Source organism: Erythrolamprus reginae, chromosome 6 (assembly GCF_031021105.1).
Source record: "Erythrolamprus reginae isolate rEryReg1 chromosome 6, rEryReg1.hap1, whole genome shotgun sequence".
NCBI lineage: Eukaryota > Metazoa > Chordata > Lepidosauria > Squamata > Dipsadidae > Erythrolamprus > Erythrolamprus reginae.
In genome coordinates this window covers 63,523,251-63,535,495 of record NC_091955.1, presented here as the reverse complement: position 1 = coordinate 63,535,495, position 12,245 = coordinate 63,523,251, and the positions used below count along the sequence as shown (strand labels likewise).

The 12,245-nt window shown below is 38.6% G+C and overlaps 1 protein-coding gene across 2 annotated transcripts in view; it reads left to right on the top strand.

Moving 5' to 3' along the window:
* The first annotated feature begins 8,907 nt into the window (after nucleotides 1–8,907).
* The window catches only part of SREBF2 (sterol regulatory element binding transcription factor 2), a 43,987-nt gene continuing 40,649 nt past the window's right edge, over nucleotides 8,908–12,245 (top strand). Inside the window, exons 1-2 of one of the 2 annotated variants that reach the window (XM_070756024.1) lie at nucleotides 8,908–8,990; nucleotides 9,080–9,203. In XM_070756024.1, coding sequence (XP_070612125.1) covers nucleotides 9,119–9,203 — 85 coding nt within the window. In that variant the 5' untranslated portion in view covers nucleotides 8,908–8,990; nucleotides 9,080–9,118. Of the gene's footprint in view, nucleotides 9,204–12,245 lie in introns of both variants that reach the window. The other variant, XR_011559503.1, reaches the window with a different exon arrangement.

The following is a 12,245-nucleotide window of genomic DNA, read 5'->3' as shown; positions in this document are numbered from 1 at the left end:
AGTCGCTGGATTAGGGATTGCATTGCTGAGGCTTATTCATCAAGGTCTCAATCTCCTCCCACCGGTGTTATGGCACATTCCACTAGAAGTGCGGCTACTTCGGCGGCTTGGTCAACTCAAGCTTCTTTGGAAGATATTTGTCGAGCTGCTACTTGGGCATCATCTTCTACTTTTATACGCCACTATAAGCTGGACTCATTGGCTTCTGCAGAAGCTTCATTTGGCAGGCGTGTCTTACAGCGAGTGTGTGTCACTCCACCGACCTCGGCCCAGCCTTTTCCCTCCCAGGGGAATTGATCTTTGGTATATTCCATGATGGACTCTCCTTCCAGAGTCAATGGAGAAGAACCGTTGTACATACCTGAACGGTCTTCTCAGTGCTCTGGAAGGAGAGTCCATACCCACCCGGCATGGTGTTTGGCCAGGTCGCCGGAGTGCTGGGACTGTTAAAGTTTATATTTGGTTATGGAGTTAATAAAATTTTTCTGCTTTTTACATTGTCTTCGTTTTTAAAACTGGCTCATGGGGGCTGCTAAGGGGGCGGTGCCAGTTAATTAATTATTTAAATTAACTCAGTCTCTACCAATAGGATTGGTTTACAACCCATGATGGACTCTCCTTCCAGAGCACTGAGAAGACCGTTCAGGTATGTACAACGGTTCTTTTCAGTAGTTTGGAGAATTGGTAAATGCCACCTCTGACTGGCCCTGCCCCCATCTGTTCACTGCCTCCTGAGTCCCAGCTGATTGGGAGGAAGTGGGTAATTTTGCAGTAATCTTCCCCTGGAGTGGCAAGGAAATTCTTCCCCTGCCACACCCATCAAGCCATGCCCATCAAGCCACGCCCACAAAACCAGCAGTAAAAAAAAATTAAATCCCACCACTGCTATATATTTTCATTCACTGAATGAATTTGCAAATTGTGGTTGAATCAAAGACATTGGCAAACTAATATTGAGAGGGTCTTTAGAAGTATGGATATCTGTCTTGAATAAAACTTAGAATAGCAAATGCAATTCTTTCAGAATGAACATAATGGTTACATCTGTTAAAGTCCCTATACATATACAACACTAGGTGGAGCTTGTGGACCAACTTCAACAGTAGCTCAACATATATCACGGTGATGGCGAACCCATGGCACTGGTGCCACAGGTAGCACGCAGAAAGCCATATCTGGTGCATGAGCTGTTGCCTTAGTTCAGTTCTAACGTGCATGTATGTACCAGCCAGCTGATTTTTGATTCGCACAGAGACTGGGATGTGAAATGTATGTTTATCATGTGTTTAACATAACACTTTCAAACCAGGACAATACAAAAATCAGCAAGAATGGAGGCTAGAAAGGTGTCAGGGTTCCAAACAGCATGAAAAATTAAATCAGAGTCCGTGGCAAAGAATTCCTCAAAGTTCCAGTTTATTAGCAGAGTCGTGTTGGCACATCTGGGAGAAACCTGAATCTGAAGTTCCCAGGGCTTCTCCACCCAGTTAGAATTTCAAGCCCTTGGCCCCACACCCCCAAGTCCATCACATTGACCAATCTTCAACTGCCACCCTGACAAAAATCCACCCATCTCCTTCCATGCAGGTGCAGGAGTGCAAAGACAAAGGATGACCTTGACTATCTAGAAAGAATTTGTATGGCTACATATAGTCTTCATGCAATTCCCCCTCCCAAATTCCCACAGTAAAGAATGTACAGTACATTACAATACAAGTGTGGTAGGCCAAAGACCCCAATTAAAATGGCTTAGACCTGACAAAAGGTTTCTCAGAACAACTATTAGATGAAGATGATAAAGAAGATAAAAGTTATTCCTTTAAGGTTACTTCAATCAAGGTTTGCTAAATTGAGATCCGCCACTTGAAGTCAAATTTGCAATTCTTGATATAATAGAAAATTCTTTAAAATAAATGTCTGGAGATATAAAACAAGTTATTGATAGGATGGAAATTTTAGAAAATCAAAAGTTAGGGATAGAGATTTTAGAGAGAGATGAATAATCTATCTGCTGGAACTTGGAAAGAATTTTCTATGATTTAGCGTTATTCCAGAGAGTTCTTATGAAGAAGTTAGAGACAAAATACAAGCATTGGCATATTAGTTGTATTAGGAAGAGGAGATTACCAAGGCAAAGACTGACAAGGTTATTGAATAAATTCGTGTTTTGCAAGAATGAGAAATATTCTTGGGATTGCTTTAGTGCACTTTGAGAAAGAAAAATAAAAGATCAAGGTTTGCATCAGCATTCCAATAGAAAATTGAAGATTTATAGTGCAGATATAATTATCTTAAAAGAAACTGCTTTTAGAATTTTATGTAAGAGAAAGTCATTCTTTTTTGACTGAGACACTAAACCAGAAGAAATCATTCCACTGAGATAAATTAGAGTGTGATTTTTCAACTTCCATCTCAAAACATATGCCATGTTCATTGGTCGCTATAAATTCTGGTTTTAATTGTTGATTAATACATAAAACAATTCTATTTGGGGTGTTTGGATTGAGAAAAGATCCAGCTGAAATTAATTTCACTTTTAAAATATTCTAACTGAACTCAGTTTAAGGTCCAGAGAATTTTTGGAAAAGTTTAAAGGAGATTTTGAAGAGGTTTAAATAGAGGTTGTAGAGAAGACTGCTCTAAAATCACAACAGATACAAAAGAAAAAACATGATTCTGAATTAGGTGCTACAGGCAATAATTTTTTTAAACTACTGGTCTAATTATGAATAAATAATTTTTTAAGATGGAATACTATTGGAGCATATGCTCTTCAAAAAAGAAAAATAATGTTTCATTATTTTAAACAGCTAAAATGACATAGTTTGCCTACAAGAGACATTAAAAAACAAAAGAATACAAAATATTTGATTTGCAAAAATCTGGGAGAAGAATTAATTTCAGCTGGATCTTTTCTCAATCCAAACACCCCAAATAGAATTGTTTTATGTATTAATCAACAATTAAAACCAGAATTTATAGCAACCAATGAACATGGCATATTTTTTGAGATGGAAGTTGAATAATGTGGGGCTAAAACCATGGCTTTGAGAATGTATGCCCCGGATAATAATAAAGGAATTTTATGTAAATGACTTATGGACCAATTGCAATTTTTCTTATGAATATTAATATTTTGACGGGAGAATAAAATTGAGTGATTTCTCCAGAATTTACAGTGGTTCTCAAACTATGGTCTGTGGATCCTGGAGGCCCGTAATTCATCACAGGGGATTTACAAAGGCTTGAAGAAATGTTATTTAAATCTTGAGTTAAATCTTGGGGGTCCATGGCCATGATCCATGGCTACAAAAGGTACGGTACTTAAAGAGGATCTGTGATGAACAAAAGATTGAGAATCACTGAGATAGAACATCAGAGAATATTAAAATCACTCAAGGTAAATTACCAAAAAGTTTTTCTTTTTACTTGAAGACTAACTTACTCTAGTAAATGTTTGGAGACAGCAATTCCAGGGAATATATTTATGTTTCAGAAAAGCATAGATTTGTTTCAATAATAGATATGAGTTGGAACTCAAAAACCTGGCTATTAAGATTTGTAAATTTGAGATTAAACATGTTTTTTATCATAATCCTGTGAGTTTTATTTTTTTTTAAAGGAAATGTACTTCTTTCATATAGAGATTAAATGAAATGATATTTCAAAAAAACTCAATTATAGAAAATTTATAATTTGTATAGAATTTATAATTTATAGAATTCTTTGAAAACTATTTAAATAAAGGTACTGATTTAAGAATGGTTTGGGAAACAAAGCTTTTATTAGAGGTTATTTCATGGAACATAATACTGAATTTTGGGCTTTTTTATTTAAAACTTTAGAAGATTTGAACATTGGAGTTAAATTAATGAAATGGGTAAAATTGATTTATAGACCACAAAAAACACAATAATGGAGATTTAACAAAATTTTTGATATATACAGAAGCACAAGACGGTTGCCCATTATTGTACACTGGAATGTAAAAATTTAAAAAAGGATAAGTTGAGAAGTTTCGTAGACAATTGGGGGCTGGTTTTGGAAGAGCCTTTAAAGGGGTTTGAATTATTAAGGAGAAAATGTAAAAGAATTAGACGCTTTAGTTGATCTAATATTAATTTTAAAAAATTCCTCTTTTTCTTTCTCTTTCCCTCTCTCTTTTTCTTTCTCTCTCTCTTTTTTCTCCCTTTCTCCTTTCTTCCTTTCTCCCTTCCTCTGAAGAACCCCAGGTGCTCTTTGGTAGGAGGAAGAAAAGCGAGACGTTTTGAAACTGACATTCCCATAGATCATCTGGCATTCTTAGAGCTCCACTGTTGATTAGCTTAGCCTGAGCAAGCAACCACTTACAATAAACTCTCAACTCAAGCTCAGTGCACATGGGGATCCAGTATGAATAAAAGGATTTATCCTTTAATTATTGATTTATTTTATTTATTTGTCATGCATGTACAAGGAGTAGGGATTAGTATAATGATAAACATTAGCAAGTAAGTACAGGTAAATTTGGACAATAAGACAGTAGGGCAGGGACAGTAGGCACAATGATGTGCTAGTGCATGCCCCTTACAATCCTCTTAGGAATGGGGTGAGGTCGACTGTAGATCATTTAAGATTAAAGTTTTTGGGGTTTTGGAAAGAAACCACAAAGTCGTGTAGTGCATTCCAGGCATTGATTACTCGGTTGCTGAAGTTGTATTTTCTGCAGTCGAGTTTGGAGCGGTTTGCATTAAATTTGTATCGATTGTGTGCTTGTGTATTGTTGCGGTTGAAGCTGAAGAAATTGACAGGTAGGACATTGGTTTTGTGAACTACATTTAGGTCCGATCGAAAGCAACCAAGTTCTAAGCTATCTAAGCCTAAAATTTCAAGTCTGGTGGAATAAGGTATTCTGTTGCAAGCAGAGGAATGGAGAACTCTTCTTGTGAAATATTTTTGAACTCTCGATTGTACTGATATCTAATATGCAGTGCGGGGGGTTCCAGACAGATGAGCTGAATTCAAGAATTGGTCTAGCAAATTTTTGTATGTTCTGGTTAGTAGATTAATATTGCTAGAGAAGAAGGTACGCAGGGTTAGATGAATAACTCTTAACCTTTTGGCAACGTTGTTACAGTGGGCTCTGACACTTGGCTCTGACACTTAGGTCATTAGATATGAGTACTCCAAGGTCCTTGACAGAGTGAAAGCCATCTATAAGGTCGTGTCCTCCAAGTTTGTATTTTGTGTTCTGATTCTTTTTGCTAATGTGTAAGACGAGGCATTTATTGGTTGAGATTTGGAGTTGCAAATTGTTTGACAATTCTGATACATGGTCAAGGTCTTTTTGAAGGGTAGCAGTATTGTTAGAGGTATTAAATAATTTAACATTGTCAGCAAAGAACACAGAGTTGCTTGTAATATGATCACAGAGGTCGCTTATGTAAAATATGAATAGTGTTGGTCTTAGAACAGTGCCTTGAGGACGGCATTGACGACAGGTGCAGGATTTGATAAGGTATTCCCTATTTTAGCCACTTTTTGTCTGTTTGACAAGAATGCAGTTATCCAATAATGAAGGTGGCCTGAGATGCCATAGGGTTTGTGCCTAAGAAGAAGTTTGTCATATACTACTGAGTCAAAGTTGTCTTGTCTGGAACAAGAACAACTAGACATACAAGAACAGTTTCCCCCCCAACGCCATCATTCTTCTAAAGAAATAATTCCCTCAACACTGTCAAACTATTTACTAAGTCTGAACTATTATTAACCTTCTCATTGTTCCCATCATCTATCGCCTCCTACATATGACTGTATGACTGCACCTTTGTTGCTTGTATCATTACAATTAATATGATTTGATTGCTTATTTGTACCCAGACTATCATTAAGTGTTGTCCCAAACTTATCTTCTCTTTTATGTATACTGAGAGCTTATGCACCAAGACAAATTCCTTGTGTCCAATCATACTTGACCAATAAAATTCTATTCTATTCTATTCTAATTCTATTCTATTTTCAGAGCTAAATGTGCCCAGCTCATTGAATTTCCCTTTAAAGGATTTCATTTTTAGTTCCCTAGTCATTTTTATCAATATCTTCTACACTTGTTCTTCTCGCAATCTTTCACTGGAGTATTGAAAGATGGGATTTGAACAAAAACAAAATAAAATGAACAATTATCTTTTTTGTTCAATTTTTTAAATAAACAACTTAACAGTGGCAAACATATCCAGCACACTGCTGTTCATTTAGAAGATCCATCCTGATGAAACATAGTTTCAGACAATAAAATCCGTAAAGCAATATATGAGTAGACCCAGATTGTTGGGACAATATGCTGATTTTATAAATCGCTTAGAGACGGTTGTAAAAGCACTGTGAAGCAATATATAAGTGCCATTGCTACATGGAGCTTTCAGAAACTTTTAGTCAATGAAAACAATTGCTTTAATTACTCCTACACATTGTGATTCAATAACATAAAGTCCTGCAATAAAGTGGAGCACCAAGTGGAGTAAATGTTTAACTGTAAAGTTATGCCCACATCAGATATGCCCAATGGTATTTTTAATGGGAGAAGATGTAACATAAACTCATTTTTGTCCAATGAATTTTATTTTTATATTAAAGAGCACAGATTGTACTTTAATGACTAGCAGCTTTAATTATGGCAAAGGTTCTCTTGATTCCTGTTACAGTCTCAGACTGAAGCACATAATCCAGTATGGTGGATGCTTTATCTGCATACCGTGTTTCCCCGAAAGTAAGACAGTGTCTTACTTTCTTTTTATCCCCAAAAGCCCCACTATGTCTTACTTTCGGGGTATGTCTTATATTGGAAAAAATAAGACCCACCCGGCCAACCCACCTACCCGAACCCGCAACACCCGTGTCCGGTAAAAAGTAGTATTTTAAAAAATCTTCTTGAAAAATCTGGGTCTTCATTTTTACCCACCGGGGGGGACAAAGAGCCCGAAGCACCCTCCCCCCCACACACAAACACACGGAGACACATCCGCATCCCCGCCTGCCCGCCACGTCCGGGCCCTGCCATGACGTGGCAGCCGCGTCCGGTGCACACGTCGGCCTTGACACGTGTCTGCCCACCAGGTGTCTCCGAAGCTTACCGGTCTCTGGCGGGCGCCTTTCGGCAGGAGAAGCCTTCACCGGGCTGCTTCGCTGCTTGTTCCCCGACGACGGACAATGTCCGGCCGGCTTAGCCGGGACGGGCAACACGGCATCCGCTTGAGACGCCGGCGGGAGCAGCGGGAGCAGCAGGAACAGCAACATTTGGATCAGACGGAGGCGGCGGTGACGTATGGAGGGGGGGCGGCGCGGAAGTGGGCAGGAGGTGGCAATACCCCCGTGTTTCCCCGAAAGTAAGACATATGTCTTACTTTCGGGGTACGGCTTATATTAGCCAACCCCCCTGAAACCCCCGATACGTCTTACAATCGGGGGTGTCTTACTATCGGGGAAACTGGGTAGAAGTAAAATCTTCATAGTTCAATTCCATGTAGCCTTTTTGAACAATACACACCCATAAGCACTTCCCAGTTTTACCTTCTGCTCTGGTATTTTTAGCTCCCAAGCTCAGACAGGTTTGACTACATTTAACAATGCGTACTGAGACAAAATGTGAAGCAAAAATTTAAAGTCAATGAGATTGTTTATACAATTTTGGAAAAAAAAATCCCTAATGTATTCCCTAAACGAACAAGAGGATCCCAAACACTGCGAAGGTTTCTAGGGAAGTGATTATGTTTTGTGTTTCGCAAAAGCCGTTTTAGAGATCACCAGAGATTAACACACTTCCTATTGCATAACCTTTGGTGGTTAAAATGGACTGTGATCCAACAAAGCTTTCCAATAATTCGATTTTAAAGATAACCTAGGTGCCACAGGGTTGTAAATTCTTTTTGAAATAGGTAGATAGATTTCACTGTTTCAATGGACAAACCTTAGACTATCTACAATTGACCTCTCCCTATTTCTAAGAGATCTATAAGGGGCATGCATAAGTGCACCATTCTGCCTACCATCCCTGTCCTACTGTTCTATTGCTTTTATCATTATTTTTTATCATTTTTTATCTATTTTATTTGTATAAATCACCATCCTATAATTGCTTGACAAATACATGAATAAAAAAATAAAACTCTGTACCTATAAAGCATCACTCTGCTAAACAAATAATTTCCTCAACACTGTCAAACTATTTACTAAGTGTACACTACTATTACTACTAGTTTTTCCCCATTTATTCCTATCACCCATTTCCTCCCACCTATGACTGTATGACTGTAACTTGTTGCTTGTATCCTTAAGATTTTTATTAATATTGTTTCCTCATTGCTTATTTGACCCCTATGACAATCATTAAGTGTTGTACCTCATGATTCCTGACAAATGTATCTTTTTCTTTTATGTACACTGAGAGCATATGCACCAGAGAAATTCCTTGTGTGTGCAATCACACTTGGCCTATAAAAATTCTATTCTATTCTATTCTATTCTAAGTAGCTCCCATCTTTCTTTAACCTCAAACTTCATGGCAGTCTCAACCAAATTTGGATGGTCCAAAGAAAGGCACTCCCAGTTTTTCAGTGTTGCCATTTTTCCTCTGAGAGAGTCCACCATGTTTATTTTTATTGCGTCCGTTTCTACGGCACCCAAAACAAGCCGTAACCGTGTAAAGTGAAATCAATGGCGCCCTCCGGCTTTCATATTTCATAAACTCCCCGCCTTCTCATACATATTCAAATCGAGAGGGCGGTCCGGGCAAGGAGAAAGACGCCTCGCATCCGAATGAAAGCTGCTGATCGCTGACGCGCCATCACACCACGAGCCGCTCTGCCCGCTGATTGGGCGGCGGAGACCTGGTCTCATGGACAACCAGCCGCGCGCGGCGGCGGCTCCTCGCAGGTGGATGGGTGGAGTTGACAGAAGTTAGAGCAAGATGGCGTCGGTCGGGGAGCTAAACCCGGAGAACCCGAGCTGAAGCGGCGGTGCCCGTCTGGGAAAGGGTTAATGCGGGTGGGGTGGGGGTGGGGAGTGTCGCCGCTCCCTCTGACGAGGTGACTCGCTCTCTCGCCAGGTGACTCGCCGTAGCCGAGTCGGACGCGCCTCGCCGGCAATGGAAAACGCCGAGCTGAGCAGCATGGAGACTATGGAGACCCTGACGGAGCTCGGCGACGAGCTCACACTGGGCGATATCGATGGTGAGTGCGCGCTCGGCGGGCGCTCGGCTGTGCCCACTATCGCCCCCCTCGGATACAGCAGCCACGGAGGAAAGGGAAGGCGCTGCTCCGTGCGGACCCTGCCCAGAGGGGCGAAGTGCCGGCCACCGATAGACTACTATATATATACTATATATATATATATCCCTATTTAAATGGCTGGGGATTCCCTGAACAACCTCACACGTGAATTGTCAGGTGTCTCCCAGTGCGCGTAGCATGCAACGCCGTAGTTAGTTTTCTGTGTTACCCTCCAACTCATCCAAATTCAGATGCCTGTCATTTAAGGATAGGAAATTTGAGAGTTATTATTTACATTAAATGTAAGGTATGCTTGTGATGCCTCCTTGCTTCAGAATAAATATTGTTTGAACACTGTTGTGTATTTGTATATATATGGGGCAACACTGTGTATCCTTATTTGGAAGTACAAATCCCCTCGAATTCAGTTGTTTTTATTATTTTAACATTCCTGCCTAGGACTCTCTTAGATCTATGCCAGCTCTAAACATCTCAAAATGGGCTTAGAAGACAGAAATAATATGTAGAATTGTGAATTCTACAATTGTGAATTGTGGGTTTTATTAGAAGCCCTTGTGTATTTCATTGTGTAGTTTGTTTCAGTTGTATTTCTTGACATCTGTTATTGACACTTATAAAATATTGAGTGCATTTTATATACAAATAACAGGTTTATATGTGAACCTGTATGGTTTGTGGGTGTTTGGGATGGGTTTTTTAAAATAAAAATTTATTTTATTTTATTTAAAAACATCTATATGGTCCCCAACTCACACACTCTCATTGACTCCTGGCAGCTTACAAAGATAATATAAAAACAATAAAGTAATAACTCTCCACCCTGGTAGTGACAACCATCAATCAATTTAGGCACTTGGTCTATTTGCATCAAAATGGTACAGAGTTAACGGGAGGGCTGAAATTTCTCATTTTGGTAATCAAAATTAAGTGTGTGCAAGATATTTTGAATAGAATTGATATTTTAATCTGTCAGATACAGCTTTTTGTCTCTTGTTGCTTCTATTTTTGTAGTTATTGATAAATTTTGGGTTCTTTGGGCATGACCTGAATGAATAATTATTTTATTTTGATATTTAATTTAAATGTAATGCAATAAATATAGTTAATGTATGTTCAGTGAAACTATGGTTTAGCAGACATGCAATGAGTCAAATCTGCTGATTTCCATTATGACATCATACAAATGAAGTATAGAGTCCTTAGTGCTCTCTGAGCTTGGTTGTTTCCTTTATTACCTAACTAGGTAACATTTTCCGTGCTAGAAGGGAATTGGCTTTGCTCTCTGTTTATATTGTGGGTGTAGGTAATAAAATGTCTGCAAGAAAACAACCAAGCTCAGAGAGCACCAAGGACTCCACAATTCAACACTGAGTTACAAATATTATTTTCTGTTGGTAACAAATGACATATTTTGTGTCATTGTAATGATGATACCATACATGAATGATGCATTATGCAAATTACTTGTGATGGTCTATTTTCTGTTTAATAGATATTGGTGAACAGTGACAGGATCTCTGTTAAAAATAGTTAGCTATCTTATATTAAATATAATGATTTGATGACAAGTCTTAGATGCAAAAATATAGACCAAAGTTTCAGAAGCTGCATATAGTAATGAAGTCTCAGGTTTAAACAGGAAAAAATGCAGTATGTACCAAAATTGTCTGGCTATAAAAACATATAAAAGCTAATACTTCAGGCAGGCAAAGAAACCCTTGATTAATATTAACATGAATATAGTTATCTCTTGGATTCATATGTTGCTTCTGTGTTCCTAATTTTTATAGCTTATTTTTTCCAGCGACATTTAAATTAATCTAAAATTTAAAATCCTAAGGTACAATTTGGGCAATTAATGCCAGGTCTTTTTTGCCCAACCTTTAAAAAGACAGTACAGTTAGTTTTCTCTGCCCAGTTTTAACATAAATCAAAATATTATTTCTTAACATTAACATTTGAATTTTCTTTTGCTGAAAAACAAATTTCAGCTTGTAGTTGATTTGACTCATCTTTACACATTTCTGATTCCCATTATGTTTATTCACATATTTTCATGTATTTATGTGAATGGAGAATATATTTTGGTTGCTAAAGAAAAATAAGTGTACTTAAAATGTAGCTTTCAAAGTTAAACCATTTAATCAAATAACTGAAAAGGAGTAGAAAATAGAAATACTTGTTAAAATAAATGCTATGTTAGATGTGTTTGTTTTATAAATTGTTGAGATTGGGAAAATTTTTACTAGGTGCCAACAAATCTATACGTGAGGTCCTCGGGTTATGTCCACTTGTTCAGCAACTGTTCAAAGTTATGGTGATGGAATACAAACTTGAAATTGTGGCCATTGCAGTGCCTCAGATGTCATGTGCTTGCGGTTATGATGGCTGCAGCATTTCATGATCATGTAATTGCCATTTGTGACTTTCCTTAATGGCTTCTCACAAGCAAAGTCAATGGGAAGCCAGCAGGAGGTTACAAGTCACTCCTGCTTCTACTGCTTTTTCTCCCAGAAGCCCCCAGGTAGCATGGGAATCTTATGCTTTGCAGCACCTGCCCATGGAATCCTGCCATCCCGCTACACTCTAGAACCAACTTACTACATCATTTGCCAGTACTTTCTAGGAGAGCATTGTTTGCCTTTTCTCAGGTTTCTGTTAAAGTGCTCTGCCCTTGACACAGCCAATGTGATTGGTGTGGGTAGTTTTTTCAAATTCAGCAACTTCAGGAAGTATTGACTTCAGCTCCTAGAATTCTCCAGCACGCTGGCTGGGGAATTCTGCTAGGGAATTCTAGAGCAGTGTTTTTCAACCAGTGTGCCGTGGCACACTAGTGTGCCGCGAGACATGGTCAGGTGTGCCGCGAAGCTCAGAGAGAGAAAGAAAGAAAGAGAGAGAGAAAGAAAGAAAGAGAAAGAAAGAAAGCAAGAGAGAAAGAAAGCAAGAGAGAGAGCAAGAGAGAGAAAGAAAGCAAGAGAGAAA